The sequence below is a fragment of the Scomber scombrus genome, chromosome 18 (assembly GCF_963691925.1).
Source record: "Scomber scombrus chromosome 18, fScoSco1.1, whole genome shotgun sequence".
Lineage (NCBI taxonomy): Eukaryota > Metazoa > Chordata > Actinopteri > Scombriformes > Scombridae > Scomber > Scomber scombrus.
The window spans coordinates 16404920-16424368 of NC_084987.1; the positions used below are offsets into that span (position 1 = coordinate 16404920).

A 19449-nucleotide genomic window follows, 5' to 3' on the forward strand; every position below is an offset into this window, starting at 1 on the left:
ATACTCTTATAACTAGACTAACTCCAACCAACCCCTGCACTTTCAGCTGGGCTCTTACCTACTGTCCATGAGCTACAGTGACAAAGAGGTGTGGGCCGGAGACAACAGGGGTATGCTCCACTCCTTTTCTATGCAGGCGGGAGTCTTAAAACTCCTGTCCCAGTTTGATGTGGGACACACAGCCTTGGTCACTGGCATCCACAGGTCTCCTGGAAGCCTCTACACCTGTTCGTCTGATCGTACTATCAAGGTAGGTTGAGGCAAATGCCTTGTTGCCACTGAACATTCTTATGTTGTAGTTTCTCTCACAGATTTAGGTGTTTTTTCGTGTCTGTATTGCAGGTTCATATCCCTTGTGCACCTCCGAGGACATTATGCACACTGCGTCACCAAGCTGGAGTCAATGGGGTTAGTGCCACATCTCATTTAACTTTTAAAATGTCAAATGGTTTCCTTTTGAAGATTATATTATCAATTAGATTGATAACGATGGGTTTATATTCAACAACACATGTAACTTGAGAGCAAATTAACAAGTTCTTTCTGTTTTTAAATATATTCATTGTTGATTAATTCAGGCTCATCCTCATTTCTGAAATGTTCTTCTTTCTGTGTCTTTACCTTCTCAACCATACACTGCCCGTCTTCAACTGTCAGCTGAGTGTGGAGGCAGGAATCCTTGCTGTGGCCTCTGGGGATATGTGTGTGGAAATCTGGAGGCCCAGAAAATGAAAGAACACATTTTATAACAAGACTTGAAAGCAGGTGGGGATAAAGACTGATGCCAGTCAACAACATAGTGGTCTTTCAGAATTTTGGAATTTGGAAAACAAGGCGTGTATGATGTTTGAAAAAATAAAAAAAATAATTTCTCTCTTGCTGTGCTGGCTGGCTGGCTGTATCAAGAGAGATGTAAGTAGTAACTTAACAAACACTAGAAGTGGAAATTAAGAGAATAGAGCCCATGGTTGCACACATGGACAATTTAATTTATTTTGCTTTACTGCCAAACACAGATGTTAAAAAGTATTAGTTGTGCTTAAGATTTCGAGAGTTTTTAGAAATATTCGCTCCAGTTGTTTGATGCTAATTAATTTTTTGTCAAAGAAGAGGCTAAATCTAAGAGGCGTTGATATTGTTTTTATGATTGAGATGAGGTTTGGGAAAGTTCAGCTCACATGAACGTCAACCAAAAACCCAAAAAGTTTTTGTAATTTCTTGTCTGGTATTTTTTAGAGATGATTTTTCACCTTTATTTGACAGTTGAAAGTGTACGTCTATGGCTGGGGTCTAACCACTGCAGTTATGTGGTATGTGTCTTAATCAGTAGACCACCAGGGTTCCCCTTGTCTGACATTTTTCTACAACCAAAAAACGTGTGTGTGAGAACAGCAATGGTGTTTATCGCTGATGTTTGTCCCGCGCACTTATTTTCCCATTTTGTACCAGTACTCAAAGCTTTCATCAACACTACGTTTGAAAGTGTTTGTCCAGCATGTTCAAACGCTGTGGAAACTACAGACATTTAAAGGCTTCAAAATATTTACATGCTCGCAAACTGACTGAATCTGTTACATTTCATTACATTTTACCAAAAGCATCTCAGTTGTCATATATGGTGAAATAAAGCCCTCTGTGACACACACGATTGTATTTGTAAAGCCTAATGAATATTATTTTACTTGTAGATATGTGTGGTCCTGCATTGTTCCTCTGCCTCAACAAAGTAGCACAGTAAATGTGTGTGTATGTGTGTGTGTGTGTGTGTGTTAGTTTTAACAATTATTTAACTGCCTGGGTAAATGTAACTATAACTCATTTGCACAATACTTGACAGATGTAAACAATAAAACACATTAAACAACTATTTCCAAAAAAATGGCTGATGGTCTTTTTTCACTGCCCTGTGGTTATGGTGGAGTATGAAGATTGTTTGGATTGGACAGAGCAGTTGTTAAAATGTCATATTGTCTTTTTAATGGGTGCAGCTTTTGCAAATGTTGAACTATTTGCTTTCTCAATTTGATTTTAATTTGGGTTTAGGGGCAATGTATAAGCAGTATAAGCTGCATGATGTATGGTGAAGTAAAGGAAACTCTTTGTGGAAAAGGTACTGAAGACGTTAAAGGAACCAGCCCAATGGTTCATGTTCACTACTGAGTACTATTCATCAGTAGCTGCATTCATCCGTACTCAGGAGTATAAAGCAGCACACAGGTCGTCTTATCTATGGCAATGAGCATAAGGTTACTGCCTGTGGTCTTGAGAGTACTTGACACAGTCTACTGCTGTGAAGGAGATCTTTTGGGACAAAGGTGATCAGGATGACATTTTACAGGATATAACACAATGTAACAATTACAAAAACAATTTAAAGTACTCATTGTGGACACCCTGTGTTAAATAACAGACATGGAGCATGCCAGTAAACACTATATTCTGAGCCATCTTCAAACACCCTACGTAGGGCAGTTCAGACATAAAGTCGTGCAGCTAGAAAGCATGTAGTTATTCAGATTCTTACATACCTTAATTCTGTCCATGCTTGCCTCTACCCAAAGTGGATCCACCACTTTTTGTGCCTGAACAACACTGTTTCTGCTGCACATCTTTCCTGACACTTGCTGTAGTATAGGACCCCTATTACCATATGATGATTCAATATCCTCCCAAGGGAGCAAAAAGTGAAATATTTAGAGCTGCAATGAAATACAATTGTAAATAGGTAAAAGCAGGTATTATTTTTCAATTTCTGCAATAATAGTAAGGTCTTATTTAATTAATTTGGTGTGTTGTGTTCTTATAGTGAGCAGAAATACAAGGTGTAAAAATAGCCAAGCATTTCTATTAAATGCCTGCAGACAAGGGACTGCACATGGGTGTATGACACAATGGGCCAGATGCAAGAATATGTTCGTGTTTTTCTTCTTAAATCTGTTGTACTTTTTTCGTGAGGTGGAAGAGAAAATCCAAAATACGAGAAAATTGGTGAATGCTGCAAATCCTCGTAAATCACCCGTACGCATGGCTTAACAACTGAAGTGCTGTACATCAGAACCGTTTTAAAATACTTATTTACATTCTTTGTGAGTTTATACTTAAATTTCTACTCCTCAACTTAACCTTGACAGCTACATTTTCTAGTTTGTTTGCTTAGAGGCGTTTAATGTGTAAAGTTATCAGTGAAGTAATGAAATATTCAACACTTTTATAGTCTAAACAAACCAGCCAGAAAAAACATTAAAACCATATTATATATATTATAATATATTATATAACCAAATTGAAAGCTCAAGTATATTATCTATTAAAAAAATAACATTGTTAATGAGTATAATAATAAAATAATGTTGCCTTGTGTCAGTGTAAGGTTTTGGGTAGTCTGTACTCCTCCTTTACATAAACTATACATGGGATAGGACAAAAGCTTAGCTATTAAAGCCCATTTCCACCAGTGTGATAAAAAAAGATCCTGTAAGTCAATATAATACAAAACTTTCTCAAAATAATGACTTAATATCTCAAAATAATGAGATGCTATCTCAAAAATAATGACTTAGTATCTCAAAATAATGAGAAACTATCCCAAAATAATGAGAAACTAATAAGTCATAATATAATTCATTATTCTGAGAAAATAAGTCAATATTTTGTGAATACTTTTTCATTATTTTGAGATACCAAGTCATTATTTTGAGAAAGTTTTTCATTATAATAACTTACATAATTATTTTCATAACATTGACGGAAAAGTGCCGTCCATACTTAGCATGATGAGCTCCACACAGACAGTATTTTAGATTGACTGTACTGATGTAAGAAAAAATCCTTCAATGACATTTGCGCAGAATGCGATTTGGTCAAATTTGTTCCTTTGCTCTTTCCGTAGTGTGAGTTTCCTTGCGACGTCTCATGCGTTTGTTTACAGGAATGAAAATCACCCTTCTTCTGTCTGGTGACACCTGTTTACTACTCAACCACCTTCTTCACCCATCGCATATTTAAGAATAGGTACGTTTGCATCTCTGTCTTTGTTATTTAATCAAGATTAAAGCTGGGACTTAACCAGCTCAAAGTTAGCTTGTCGGCTAATCTACAGACCACGTGGGTTAAGTCTTTTAAATACTTTTCTGCACTAGTTAAAACTACACATACTTTTATTTAGGGAAATATCTGCACAATGAATTACTGATGTGAGAAAACGAAGCTCTGTGAGGCGTTGAAACAAGATGGAGAAGCTGTGATGAAAACGATTTACCTATTAAAATGGCGACACTTGCTGGGAATTTCTTGGTATTGCGTTTGTATTTGTAAATCAACTGATGATTTCAGGGTGTCTGCAGGCCTTGGAGAGTCTTCAAAAGCATGGAATTATGTTTAAGTTTCCTTGCAGGAGAGTACTGAAAATGTGATATAATAATAATAACAATAATAATAATAACTAATTCGAGGCCATATTGTCCTTACTATTTTTCTATCATACTTTGTTTTTTTTGGCCAGTATGATTATGAAACAAGTATAAAAATGTATTCTATGTGGTATTAAAATATAAAAGGTGTAAAAGGCCTTCATAAGAACAAATCAAATGATGGAGTAAAGTGAACTCTATAGCACATTGTTGTTTGTAATTCCTGTTATGGATGCATTTACTGTGCCATAATTAAATGAAAAACATATTTTCAATCAAAAAATGTCAAACACTTCAAAAATCCAGCATCTAAATTGCGACCATTTGCTGCTTTTCTTTGGTTGGACAAAACAAGAAGTTTGAAGTCCTCACCTTAGGCTTTGGTGGGAAAAATACCCACTTATTTTTTCCACTGTTTGTTGCACTCTCTAAGCCACTGTATTGGCTTACTTCAGAAAATGAAAATAATATTTTGTTGCCATCCTACTCAGAGACTCAAACAATTCATGTGTTCTTTGATTTACTAAATAAAATTAAACCTGCTTGAAATTAAATATCCCTAAACAAAGAGCACAAAAAACAAATGGGTCTGAATAGTTTTCCAAACCTCTACAGCAAGCGAACACTGCAATAAGGAAAACACATACAGAGTTTGTTTGTTGAAAACTCTCCAATATTTGCACATCAAAGTAGTTAGACTGGTAAAATGTGATATTCATCGGCGTATTACAGCTGTTTCACATTACATAGTTGTAGTCATTAAATATGTGAAGAAAACCACTAACTGGCTCCCTGTATTGCTGCCTCTCTTGTAATAAGCACATCGCAAAATGTGCAGTGATGTTAAATGCAATGTCAGGCTCACATTATTGGGTCATCTTATTGAAAAGTTCTTGGTTATATATTTTTTTATTTGTCAATCAGAGATGACATTGTGACAATGACAGCATACTACCATTTTTTTACTTAATCAGGGCTCTACTTGCCATCTTCTTGATGATAACATCTTCCCAACACCTTTTTTATTTTTGCAGAAGAGATGGCAGACCATGCCCCTTCTGTTGCCATGGAGGCTGTCCTTAAGCCGAGCTGCGACCTCCCAGAGGACATGCCGAAGATAAAAGGCTACGACTTTAACCAGGGAATTGATTACCAGGCTGTGCTCAAGTCCTACCTCACCACAGGCTTCCAGGCTAGCAGATTTGGCTTGGCCGTCCAGGAGATCAACAACATGGTGAGATGACTGGGTGTGTGGTTTCTTATTTCTTATAAAAAGCATGTTATTCTTTACTTCCAGCAGCCGGGCAGATAGTTTGGGGATGAATAGCGCAGGTTTTAAGATGTTTGCTGAGTGGCAACCAAAGCTTTAATTGATAGTCTGTCAGTGTAGATTTGTGATGTTGACCATTGTTGTCTAACCCACAGATAGAGAAGCGTCTCGAGCCATTGGAGACAGATGAAGGAAATGAGGCCAGTTACTCCTCCTGCAGCTCGGGCTGCACCATCTTCCTGGGGTACACCTCCAACCTCATTAGTTCTGGAGTCAGGGAGAGCATCCGCTACCTGGCAGAACACAAAATGGTACAAACTAATACATTATCTTAATCATCCAGGTCTGTTCACAGTTTAAATGTCTTCCTGCTGTTTCAACTCTAAAGCAATCAACCATTTGACAGGAGGACTGCATTAATTTCTCTGTTTTGATACTCTGTGTTAGGTGGATGTGATTGTAACTACAGCTGGAGGCATAGAGGAGGATTTGATCAAGTGTCTGGCTCACACGTACTTGGGAGACTTCTCCTTGCCTGGCAAGGAGCTCCGCGAGAGGGGCATCAACAGGTCAGCTACTAGTGATTCAGTACACCTCTCACATTCACATCCTCAGAAGGATGAAGATGATGACTATTCTCAGGGTTCAAGTGATACCACTCTCATGTCTGTATGCTAAATATGAAGCTTTGGTTGTCCAGTAATCACAGGGTTGGTGGTTTGATCCCCAGCTCCTCCACATGTCGGAAATGTCCTTAAGCAAGAAACTGAACTCCAAATTGCTCCCGATGGTCAGGCTTGCTGCCATCGATGTTTGACAGGCAAATTTTAAAGTGCATTGGATTAATGCATTCATTTAAAGATGATCATTTAGAACCAGGCTAGCGGTGTCTTTGTTTCCAGTCTTTAGGCTAACTGTCTGCTGTCTGTACAAGCCTCATATTTGGCGTACCCACATGAGAGTGATATCAATCTTCTCATCAAACTCTTGGCGAGAAAGCAAAAGGATTTCTTTGTACATGGAAATGTCAGTGGCAATACCATAAACTCAAGTGTTCTTGTTTACCCATCACTTTTCCATTATAGTGTATGACAACATAACATCATCAATAGCAGACATTCTCAAAATGATAAACACATGATGCAGGAGTATCATAGGCTGGTACCCATTTAGGACGTCCTCGTTCAACCCTGTCTCCTTCATGTCTCCCTCTTCTACCTCCTCTGGCCTCGCTGCATGCAGGATAGGGAACCTGTTAGTGCCCAATGATAACTACTGTAAGTTTGAAGACTGGCTGATGCCCATTCTGGACCAGATGTTGTTGGAGCAGAACACAGAGGTGGGATATTGTTTCTCTGCTGTTCCGAAAACCAGTTGAAACTTTCAGTAGCTGTGCAGTTAGGATTAGGGATGCACCGATATGAAAATTTTGACCGATACCGATATCAATATTGCTGTTATGGCCGATAACCGATATTTACCGATATCGATATTGGTATAAAAACAAGTTTCTATGATGATTTTGTATACTGAAGAACATGTAAACACTGTGAATATGAAAAAGTAATTTCTTTATTTATTTTCCAAAACTTCGAAATACATTGTTTCTTCAACAAGTTACAGGGCATCCATAACAAACACAAGTTACTAACAGTGTTAGTTTTAGGCTACTTTTATAACTTGTAGCAAGTACCTTTTTGAAAGTACAGTTTAACTTGCATCTATGAAAATGTTTGGATCATAAATCACAATAAGGATCACAAATCAAAATATCTTGACAAGGTATTATAACTTAAATCAAATTTGCCAATATTCATGACAACCAGACACTTGTCTAGTAAATTACAAAAAGTGTTTTAAGTTTAAGTCAATTTCAACTCAAATCTGTGAAATAGGCTAAATCAAATATATCAAAACATGTTCTGACTACATTCTCACTAATCAAACTTGAGAATATTTATAACAGACACTGTAGTCAGTGCACATTTTCCAACTTACGTGTAATGTTCAAGTAAATGTCCAAACAATGTTTCCTCCAAGCAACCATAAAAAAACACTTGTATACTAGTGTTTTTTTGCAAAGTGCAAAACAATACAAGTCATGTCAACTCACATCTATGAAATTGCTAAATCAAAAATATCAGAACCATGACTGAACAATAATTTGAAGACACTGTATTTTTTGCACATTTCCCAACTTAAAGCAGCTACAGTGTTCTCAGAGTAAATGTCCCAAACACTGAAACAATGTTTCACTGTAGGGTTAGTCTAGGCCTACTTCACCAGCAAAAGCAAGTTTTTCTTGACAAAGAGAAGCATTTCTGCTTTCTCGCATTGGATCCTATTTCTCTTTTCATCGACAACATGTGATGCAGCGGAGAAGAGACGTTCACTGTCGACACTTGTACATGGAGCCGAAAGGTACTTGCGTGCTGCTTTGGCCAGGGCAGGGAAGCGGGACATGTTGCTTTTCCAATACTGCAGTGGGCTCTCATTTCTGGGGATGGGGGGCTCACTCAGATAGCCATTCACCTATCGGAATATAGACAAGTGTATAACTACATGTCTGGAAAATTATCAGGAAACAGGACATTATAACATTATCCTCCTCTCCTTAAAAGCTTTGTTGAACTCTGCTCTGAGCAGATGACCAGGACTATAGGTCAACCTCAAGGGGGCAGTGTAGCATTACTAAAATAGATACCTTTACACAATCAGCTTTTTGATTTAAGTAAATCTATTAATTTAGTAGATCTAGAGAATTTACAGTACATTGATAAAAAGTACTATATATATAATAATAATATACCTGCACACTTGTTTTGCTTGTCAGGCCCGCCAGCTGTTGCATTGTTGAGTTTTCCTCCAGAATTTCATCATGCATGTCCAGTAGCGACTGTCCACCACTTCCAGTACGCGGCTTCTTCTCCTGCGGTTCTTCTGTGCCAGGTGTCTCCGTGGCACTGTCGCTGTGCGTCACTTTGTCCACTTCCTTCTGAAGCATATTTACTGCAGCTAGCTTGGTAACGGTGTCAAAATAGCGGTCTTTGTACCTCGGGTCCAGGATCGTTGCCAAGTAGTAAAGTGGCTCGGAGAAACTGCTTCCAAAGCGTTTGTTCACAGCTTCTAGTAGAGTGCTTTTTGCTGTGCAGACCCCACTATCCGTTTCAGCTGCCTTGCTCAGCAAACGTTTCAGTGCCACCACAGAGGGAATCACGTCAGCAGTAGTGGCCAAATGTGAGCTTATCTCTCTCGTTAACTGTTCAAATGGAGTAAGAAGCGTAGTCATGTTTTCAATTAAGCCCCACTGGTATGAGCTCAGAGAGGCGGGAAGTTCATGATCTGCTCCATACACACCAAGTGTGCGCTTCTGATCCAGTAGACTTTGCATCATGAAAAAAGTACTATTCCATCGAGTTGCGACATCCTGTTGTAGCATCTTGGTTTTCATGCCAGACTCTTGCTGTATGTCTCTCAGCCGAGAGCTGGCAAGTTGAGAGTGCCTAAAATGTCCAACTATTTTCCTACCAATAGCCACACAATCAGAGATGCTTCGCTGGCTTAGTACTCCGTCATGCACTGCCAGCTGCAGTGTATGAGCCATGCAGCCCAGGCTTTTAACACCGCACTCGTCCATTGCCTTCTGCATATTTCGCGCGTTGTCACGAAGCACAACATGCACATTTTCTTTTGGTATTTTCCACTGAGCAAACATGCAGTCAAATGCACTAGCTATGGCAGTCCCTGTATGCGACCCAGCAAATTCTTGTGCATGTAACACAGCTCTGCTCATTTCAAAGTTGTCATCAATCCATTGAGCAGTAAGGCTTAACATACTCATCTTACTGATGTCGGAGCTCCATATATCTGTCGTGAAGCTAATGTCATTCCCACTGCTGTCCAACATCTTGTGGATATGTGTGGCTACCACTTCGTACAAAGCAGGGAGGGAAACGTCGGAAAAGTAACGGTGACTTGGAAGGCTGTAGCGGGGTTCAATGTGCGCTATCAGCTGACAAAAGCCTCGGTCCTCCACTATGGAAAATGGCTGGTCGTCAAGAGCTATCATTTCCATTACCTTGTTCGTGATTGACTTGGCCTTTGCGCTGTCCTTGGCAAATTTCTTAGTTTGGTCGAGTGCTTTCTGTATTGGGCTCCCAACTGCGGCTGCTGCTGTTTTCGGTTTGGGCTGCTTGCTAGCAACGTTAGCTTCCTGACATTGTATGTGAACTTCTGGATGGCGGTTTTTCAAATGACTCATTAGATTGGTGGTGTTGAATGATTTGACACGGCATCCTCCACGCATTACTTCGGCTTTGCAAGTATTGCATATTGCAATTCGAGTATCTTCATTTGAGACCGTAAAAAACGTCCAAACCGCCGACATTGATTCCTTTCAGTTAAGGTGACAAACACTCCTGTAATGCGTCTCTGGCTGCATCACTGACACTGTCACATGACCAAACAAGCTACGCATGGTCAAAAAACACACAAAGGCAACTAGACGGAAATAAATATCGGCTGTTATTATCGGACCAGTTTTACTTATCGGGCGATGCCGATATGTTAAAAAATGACTAACATCGGCCGATACCGATATCACTGCCGATATATCGTGCATCCCTAGTTAGGATGTTCCTATTTTTGCTTTTATCTTACTGTTTGTATCCTGTGAAATTTCAATTCGTGACGTTTCGTGTTTCAGGGCACACGCTGGACTCCTTCCAAAATGATCCATCGGCTTGGCAAGGAGATCAATAATCCTGATTCTGTCTACTACTGGGCGTACAAGGTTAGTTCATATTGGTAATGTCATAAGTGAGCAGGAGATAGAATGATAACTATACATTTTCAATTTTACAAAGTTGTTCAAGAAATGAGAAGAAAGAAAAACAAAGGAAGAATTGCGAAAAATTACAATAAACATGAGTTGGAAAATGGTCTTGATCTTTTAAAGACTGTCTGGAGTGGTGTTAAAGATTGAGTTTGTGTCAATTCTGAAGTTCATTGAAATAAGTTGCAAGTCAAGTCTAGTCTAAAAATCCTGGTTACAAATTTTGTCCAAGTTATATGGATGATGATTTAATAGTGTGTCCTGTGCCAGTGAAATCAGTGGACTTGTATGAGACTGTTGATTGAATTTACTAATTCTGTTATGTTTGCATGTAAGGTGTATTTTTGTCTACGGTGCCTTTTTGGCTGATCAAATCAGTAAATGTGCTGTTTTTCTGTTTCAGAACGACATTCCAGTGTTTAGTCCAGCGCTGACAGATGGCTCTCTTGGCGACATGATATACTTCCACTCTTTTAAGAACCCTGGCCTGATACTGGACATAGTGGAAGGTAAAAAGAAACATTAGTGGTATAGACCACGATCACCACAGCTGGCTGCGAGTTTATTGGTTGGTTATGTCATGGATGTATACTTTATGTCAGATATTCGCAGGTTGAACAGCCAGGCGGTGTTTGCCAAAAGAACAGGAATGATCATCTTGGGAGGAGGGCTGGTCAAACATCATATAGCCAATGCTAATCTTATGGTAACTAATTTCTTGTGATCTTTATTGCTTTACTTTCTCTCACTCACACATGGCTGAACACTAGATTTTGTTTACATTTTTGGAAAGTTAAGAAAATGCTGGATTGACACAGTTCTGTGAGTTTTAGTTAAAAACACATGATAATCATCTTCCATCTTGCAATATTTGTCATGGATAATAATATTTGTCTATAGATGGACATTACGTAGTTGACTGTTATGAGGCAGAACAACAGTTTTCAGTCTTGGCCAGCAAAGCAAACAACATGCAAAATCATCTGTTTCCCGGGCTCAGTTTTCTCTTTGGACACACTGTCTCTCCTCTGTCTGTCTCCAGAGGAATGGTGCCGATTACGCAGTATTTGTGAACACGGGTCAGGAGTTTGACGGCTCAGACTCTGGGGCCAGACCTGACGAGGCCGTGTCCTGGGGCAAGATCAGAACAGATGCCAAACCCGTCAAGGTACCGACATTCATCCCGGATATATTTGCCATGACCAGACCAAGACTAATGTCAACATTATGTTCGATTTATTACAGTTATATTTGCAGATACTCTGTTTAATAGAAGATATTTTCAGATGTCTCCCACTTCTCTCTCTTATATTTCCCAGCCCTTACATAATGCACCTGAACTGTTTCAGATGTGGATTTTTTCCTGCGTGACTATTGAACATTATCGAGTAGCAAACAGAATCAGCTGACAAACAAACAGTTGCACTTTAACGATTAACATGCACTGCTGCCGTGTAGGCGGTAGTTGAAAAATCTGCTTCACCTACGTCATGTGGCAGATTTGAAAACGGTGTTCAGCAGTGAACAACAAATGTGGTCCATAAATACATTTAAATGTCAGTAGCTGGTGATTCAACATACTATATCCATGACATCACATTGAGTGTTGTTGCCATGTCTTTTTTTGTGTTTGTTTTAGATTTCATTTTCAAATTTTAGATCTATCAAGACAAACAAAGTGCATACACCAACACACACAATGACCCACATATCAACAACATGAAACAAAATAAAAAAAAGAAAATATATATACTGAATTCATTTATAAATAAATACAACGTGAAATAAAAAGAGACACTGCAAACAGCCTTATTCGTAGATGACAATTGTGATAACATTTTTAAAATCTTATCCAGATGTTGGGAAGGTGATTACAGACAGGCTTGTTGCAAACAGTGTATTGAATATAATTCATTTATATATGAGAGACTGCTGAAAAACATTGGTATAAATTCTGCTTTTAATTTTATTATTTATGCTGTCAATTATCCACAGTTAGGATTGTTTGAAAACAATTTCAGTGCCTCAGTTGGAAGTAATTGTTATCCATTGAAATATATTTCATGGGGATTAATGTGTTTGGAAAAAGTTTGATTGTGCATTACAACTGGCAGCCAAACAATGAGGCTAAGTATTAGTTTGAGCCCCTGAAGCTGGAAAAAAAGAGGATGTTTTCTAACTTTCTATCAAACAGTTCGAGTGGTAACCAGGAGCTGTAGTCCACATTTTGCCCTGTAGGTGGCGGTATTTGCTCATTGTTAGCTCGAAGGGTGCAGTTGGGGGCCAGGACTCCTGGCACCAGAGCACCAAAAAAATGAAAATGAAAACCAGGGACCAGCCTCAGCTAATTCTTGTTAGTGTGTAACATCACAGAAATATAACACTGTTTCATTCTTTGTTCGCAGCTGTACTCAGACGCCTCTTTAGTCTTCCCTCTGATTGTGGCCGAGACCTTCGCTCTCCATGCCGACAAGATGACTGCGAGCAAGAAGAAGGATTAAACGGTTGCCTCTTTAAATGCTCTGTTAGAAACACCAACCAGCTTTGATCCTCTGGTTCTTCTCCTGTGTGTGTAATTTAAAATAAGAGTTTGAGCTTCTAAACCTTTCTGGAAAAAAAACAAAAATTGGTTAAAGCAGCTAAGGTAACATCGCAGTGTTCTTGTACACACAATGCTGCTGTTGAATTACTGAATGGGAGTCAGCGATGAGGGTTTCCTGTCTTAATGCTTTCCATAGCAATATTTACATGTTAAAACAAGTACAGTTTTTTTCTCCCTTATTCAGATGGCTGAAATAGCATGGTAGCATGCTATAGCATGTACCAAAGAGACAGTGTAGAATGCATCAGGTTTTAGCGCGTGCGTGTGTGTGTGTGTGTGTGAGAGAGAGGGAGAGAATAAATACACGTTATTTAAAAAGAGAGTTTATGTCAGTTTAGTTGTGGCATGATACAAAGTCACATCACTTTAATATTACCTGGGTTTCTGTGAAGAAGTCTTGTTTTTTTCTCAGTTTTTATGTTCTCCAACCTAACTGTCAGGAGGGAAGATTACTTTGTTTAGCTTAATGAATCATTTTGTCTCTATATAATGTGCACTTAATGTTTGTGCAGAAGGTCTATGTCAGAAGACCACAACGGGTCCTGCATGTGATCATATTTGTCTGAATTGATTAAAAAGAATATTTAGAATATTAAATACAATTTGTAGCACCACAGTTGCATCTGAAATCTAGCTATGAGTAAAAAAGTGAATCACACTCAGCTGCACAAAGTGTGTTACTATTGTAGGTGTAACCAGTGTTCCTTATAGACTATTGAGAGATACATCTAACCCTAACCCCTCTACAAACATAACTTTTTCTTGTACTTGAGACACTCAGATATCTTTCTGTAAACTCTTAATTCAGCTTCCAACCTTTGAAATGTCTGTTTTTAATAAAAAGATGAAACAAAAGCACAGTGAAGTCTGATTCTGCACCTGGAGTTTGTCATTGAAATGTCTGGCAAGCACCTCCAGTCACCTTGATGCTGTTTGTGAGATCCTCCCCTCAAAGTATATACCCGAGCATCTCAACTGATGCATGTATGTGTGTGTGTGTGTGGTTACTGATTGCTCATACACAGACACACAGTTATAGGTGGGGCTCCCATCTCCTTCCCTTTCTGTTGTCAGCAGAATCAACATATAATCTCATAACATTGATAAAAAAGCACTTCCCATCAGAATGCATCAGTCTGCTGTTGTGGGAATGGAGATTTCCTGTAACTAATCACTGTTCCCATATCCTTAAGCTTAGCTAGTGTTTCATTCACATCCCAGTTTTATTTCTGTGTTTAATACGTTCACTGAACCCTGATTTATATATTTTTTTTCTGGAGTTGTTTAAAGTGTCTTTTCTAGTGGGAATATTGACCTTTTCATTTTTGGAAACAGATGGAGAAGTGGAATTGGAACTGGGATAAGGTCAACTTTCCCAAAACCTCAGCCCCATGTGTCTCACATACACACACACACACACACACACACACACACACACACACACACACACACACACACACACACACACACACACACACACACACACACACACACACACACACACACACACACACAAACACACATACAAATTGGGCGTTCCTGTCTTGGTACAAACTACTTTTCCATTCAGTCTTTCTATCATTTCCTATTGGCGGTGGCACCATGTGTGTTTACTCAGGGCTTGACAATTAAAATATTTTTTTTTCAAAGGCAGCGGTGTATGGATTTTCTGCCTATAGAAACTTCTGTTTGTTCTGTGCTTAATGGAAAGATTACAGGGAGACGGAGAGGGCTGAAAAGAGTGAGATAGAGACTTGTGCATGTGTGTGTGGATGAGCTGTAGTCACGCTATGATAATATTGTGTGGCGTCTGCACAGAGCAGACAGTGTTTGCCCCCTCCTCCTTTGCGGAACAATCAGTACACTGTGTGATGTGCAGGGCCACAGCAGTAATAATGGCAATTATGTCTTTTCCAGGGCCAGATTGGCAACTTTTTTATGGTGAGAAGCAAAAAGCCAGACACGAATGGAGAAAGAAGAAGGAAAACACAGGAGGGAAAAGGGGGACTGACCTGCTGCACAGCTGCAGGGTGGGGTAGATCTGTGACTAGTGGAGAGCGAGGGAAAAGAAAGGAAATACACAGAGGATAGACTTGTGCACATTTGCATATTTATATCGGTTTCTGATTAGGTTTGTGTGTCTGGGTGAGAGCTCTGTCCTGCTGGTCCTTATCTCCACCTCTGTTTACTTGTTATGTTACCATAGGAACTCCCACCTTGGAAAGCCTATTGGCCAACCTTAAGAGGTAGCAGCAGGTGAGGGAGTGCAGGTGCGTGGGAGGAAGCATGAAAGAAATTTTACAGAGCGTGGAACGAGACAGACAGATAAACATTGAGATACAGAAGGGACGACAGTAGAGCAATAAATGAAGATAATTGAAAGCAGGACAAGCAAACGCTGAGTAAGACGGTGTTGTAGAGACCTCATGCTGCTTTCTCAGAAACAGGAAGTTGTCAGTTGAACCGCTGTCTCCTGTCCTGACGCAGCTGATGACGGCCATGTGCCACTGTTGCTATAGTAACCATGAAGCAAGGACAAACATCCTGAGGACTGCTTACTGCTGTGACACCATTTTTTAAAAAAAAGAATCAAATTTGTTTTATTAAAATAATAGTAAGAGGATGTGGTGACAAGTTTCCCCTTCACCTTACTGAGGTCCTGGTTCCTATGCATAAGAAGTGTGTTTCGCTTTCTCTAAAGCAAATGCATTCGGATGTCACTGATCTAAGATAATTTAGTTAGATCAATCTAACACAGTACTTATGTGTAACTTTAAGATTATGGCTTCACATTTCCTGCAAGATTTGAGGGAATAAGATAACCATGGCAACAAGATGGTTAAGAAAGGAGAATTAAAAGCTGCACAATCATTACTATGATGCAATTCAACTAAAAGTCATTGTGTGAGAAATACATTTACAATATCAAAAATAAGGCAATAATGACTAAATAGAAAAAAACTTGACATCACTTTCCTCATTTGACCTTTTAATATTAAACTGAAACATGTATGTAAATGTTTTGACTTTTCTCCAGTTTCAGGTCTGTTCTTCCTCTCTTGATAATGTGAACATATGTTAGGTCTTTGACCAGCCTCTATACTAGTTAGTATAAATGTCAGTCAAGTGATTGATGTTCCCATCCTAACGAAGGTTTGATTATCTTTATAAGTGGAAAATGAATACATTTGAGTTATGTATGTGGCTAGTCAGCAGCTCACAAGGATCAGTTTGTTTTCATCGACACAAACATGGTACCACAAAACTTTAGCCTCTTTGCCTTCTTTATTTTTTTTCTCTCTGTGCTCAATGGCTTTTTAAGATTTTCAGATATGCGTGTATACAGGAAAAGTGTCAGACTGTGCAGGTCTCACAAGAGGTAAAGAGTTAATGTTGCAGAACTGCACAGCAAGCTCTTTCTGAAGACAACTTTGGATCAGTTTAATTTTTAACATGACCCAATAACGGAAACATGCTGTAAAAACTTTTTACCATCAAAATAGGTCAGGAATAGACAACCAAATGCCATGACATTCCTTTCAGACAGAGACAAATGTCAGCTTGATGTACCAATGAACACAAGTGAGGGAAGGAACTACTGTTATTCAGTGAAATCTGCTGATTTATGTTTGGACTGAAAACTAGGAAAATTCATGTTCCTGACCTCAACAAAGAAAAATGGACAAACAAGGTAATGGAGAGAAAGTGAAGTAAATGATAAAAAATGATATTTTAATATTGCATTTGTGATGTAAGACTTATTCTTTAAGAGAAGATACAATTGACAAAACACAGGACACACGTGCTGCTTTTGAATATAATTGTAATTTATTTTAATGTTGATGAAATCACATTTAATTTGTACATGTTTACAACACAAGTGAATAAATTGCAACACTACCCTTCTTTCAACAATGAAAATAAATAATCATGTAAATATGATACAAAAGAACACAAAGTAAGTTTGGCTATAAATTTTAAAAAATGAGCAAAAAACCCTACAAGTTTTATCTATAAATGCTTTTTAATTTTTACAGAGATTTTTGATTAAAAGGAACTGATATGGTTTCATAAAGAATGTAGATGTTATGGTCTGTAAATGCAATAGGAGCAGGCATAAACCCAAGTTAAGTTAAAATTTTAATGTTCACATCTGATTAAGTGAGACAAATCTTTAATAAACATTTACATCCCCTTCAACACAAACATTGACTTAAATAAAAGTTTCATAACTGTAAGTCATTTCAAGCCAGATTTCTTTCAGACGATTTCCAGACAATATAATACAGGTATTCTGTGTGTCTGTGTGTGTGTGTATGTGTGTGTGTGGAAATGAGACCAGTCCCCTGTTCCTGCTGAACTGAGCCAGCCGACGTCACACACTGATTATCAGCACAGCAGGCACAGGAGACTGACCCAGCAGGGGGTGAAGGGGAGTAGGGGCAGACAGAGGTGATTTTTCACATACACACACACACACAGAAATCAGACCAACCTACAAACAAGTCACGCAAATACACACTGATGCTCATGCAGAAATCAACAGGTGGAAGCATAAACAAAACATGAATGCACACATAAATTTACACAAATCTACACACACACACACACACACACACACACACACACACTCACACACGTGCCCCGAGATATCCTGGCAGCCATTTACAAATGACGACATGAGATAGCATATTGCTGGCCCTACAGGAACAGGAGCAGTCTTCGACACTAATGAGACAGCTGACATTTAGCAGACACTGACACACTGAATCCGCACAATTTCAACTAATTTAACAGATTACTAGTTATAACAAGGAGCTCACGGATAGTGGAACCTGCTCACATAAACCCCTTTTTGACCATACTGCATCAATCTGACAATCTCACATCACAATAGTGCGTCATCTGTGACCCACGAATGCTGTCGCCTTCAACAGATGCTGGCACAGCACAATTGATTAGGTTTGAAAGGCCCGTAAAAAGTCTAAGAACGAAGATCAGCTCAGTGACATTGTTATCACAACTACACAATTTCTACAGAGGTGCAAATTTAGGCCTTTGCTCATTTGACGTCTGGAGTTGATGTGAAGGGCGGTGGTTTGATGCAGCGCAGCCCCTCCCTGACCTTTACTCTTCCCCTGCAGGCTGCAGCCCTGTGGCGGCAGAACTTAACCACTGTGAACATGGCAGACACTCACTGTTCACATGTGGGTTAAGTCCTGCTGCCGCACAGCCAGGCGGTGAGCATCTGTTCATGACACAGAGCAAGATGGGAGTGTTTGTGTGCGAGTATGCAAATTAAAAAAACTGGGTGTGACAGCGTGCGAGTTTGCAAATTAGTGAGGGAACGTGTGAGCAAGATAGAGTCGCTTTTATTCATGTCAGCCATTGGAAATCCCTGGCAATGTGATTCAGTCCTGTAGTCTCAAAAATCACTCTGCCAGGAATTCCCCTGGCCAACAGAGACAACTAGCCAGTTGTGTGGTGAGAAGATGTCAAAGCATGCAAAAACACTAATAAAAAACTGACCTCCAGCATCATTGTTATCTTTAAACGTTGCTGCCTAATCAGCTGTATTGCAAACCTAGAGGGAATCATCACAGTGGCCTGATCCGCTACATCTTTGTCATTCACAGGTCATAGCCGCTGCGCGCTCTCAGTGCTGGGTGTGCTGTATGTGCATGTTCCTCGTCAACTCCCAGACTTCCCGTGGCCTCTTATAAAAATAGCTTTTCAATGACAGAATGGAGAATTAGGCTAGAAGGAAGTGGCCAGTCAAGTGGCACTCCCTTTAAAAGACGTTTGCTCCGCTCTATTCTGCTTCTGCCCCTTTATCTGTGCCCCTTGTGTGAGGGGAAAAACGCTGGAAAGCACTGGGCCGTGTTTCCTCTGCTGCTAAGCTGCTGCTAAATGTCTCAAGAAATTATCAGGAATTTTCATGTTGTGTAAAGGAACTGATACTTGTTTTTTTTTTTGGTTATTGTTTAATAACTGTCTGTCAAATGATACCTGATAACATCCTTCACTCGAAAAAAAAAAAGCAAAAAAACATGCACATATACTCATCAACCCTGGAGCAGAACATATTACTTTGAATTCCTTTTTGTTGAATTTCACATGTCTGGACAGGACATATTTAAATAATTGAATGTCGTTTGGAGCTCCAAATCCACAATGAATGCTGGTTTGCCATCGCCTTATTTTCAGCAGCATGAATATTCCGCCAGGCACAAGGTATGAGTCAGTGGGACACTTTTGGGGAACTCCAGACTTTAAATAAGTTTGAGCCGTCTGTTGTCGCTTTGGGCCTGCTGCAGAGCTTTGCCAGGATTGC

General features: G+C 39.3%; 2 protein-coding genes across 3 annotated transcripts in view; both read left to right on the plus strand.

The window, feature by feature from the left end:
* The window catches only part of fbxw9 (F-box and WD repeat domain containing 9), a 4131-nt gene extending 2483 nt beyond the window's left edge, over nt 1-1648 (plus strand). The window contains exons 5-7 of the mRNA XM_062438945.1: nt 47-250; nt 343-408; nt 658-1648. Of these exons, the coding sequence (XP_062294929.1) occupies nt 47-250; nt 343-408; nt 658-732 (345 nt within the window). The 3' untranslated portion in view covers nt 733-1648. The remainder of the gene's footprint in view (nt 1-46; nt 251-342; nt 409-657) is intronic.
* A 2236-nt stretch (nt 1649-3884) lies between these two features.
* Nucleotides 3885-13964, plus strand: dhps (deoxyhypusine synthase). Of its 2 annotated transcripts, none has more exons than XM_062438946.1 (10): nt 3885-4011; nt 5444-5643; nt 5835-5990; nt 6127-6248; nt 6922-7018; nt 10385-10471; nt 10917-11022; nt 11116-11219; nt 11556-11681; nt 12919-13964. In XM_062438946.1, exons 2-10 carry the CDS (start codon nt 5449-5451, stop codon nt 13012-13014), a joined length of 1089 nt encoding a protein of 362 aa, XP_062294930.1. In that variant the 5' UTR covers nt 3885-4011; nt 5444-5448; the 3' UTR covers nt 13015-13964. The 2 variants fall into 2 exon arrangements, with proteins under 2 accessions (XP_062294930.1, XP_062294931.1); XM_062438947.1 differs by having other exon boundaries at nt 3896-4011; nt 5447-5643.
* The last annotated feature ends 5485 nt before the right edge of the window (nt 13965-19449 follow it).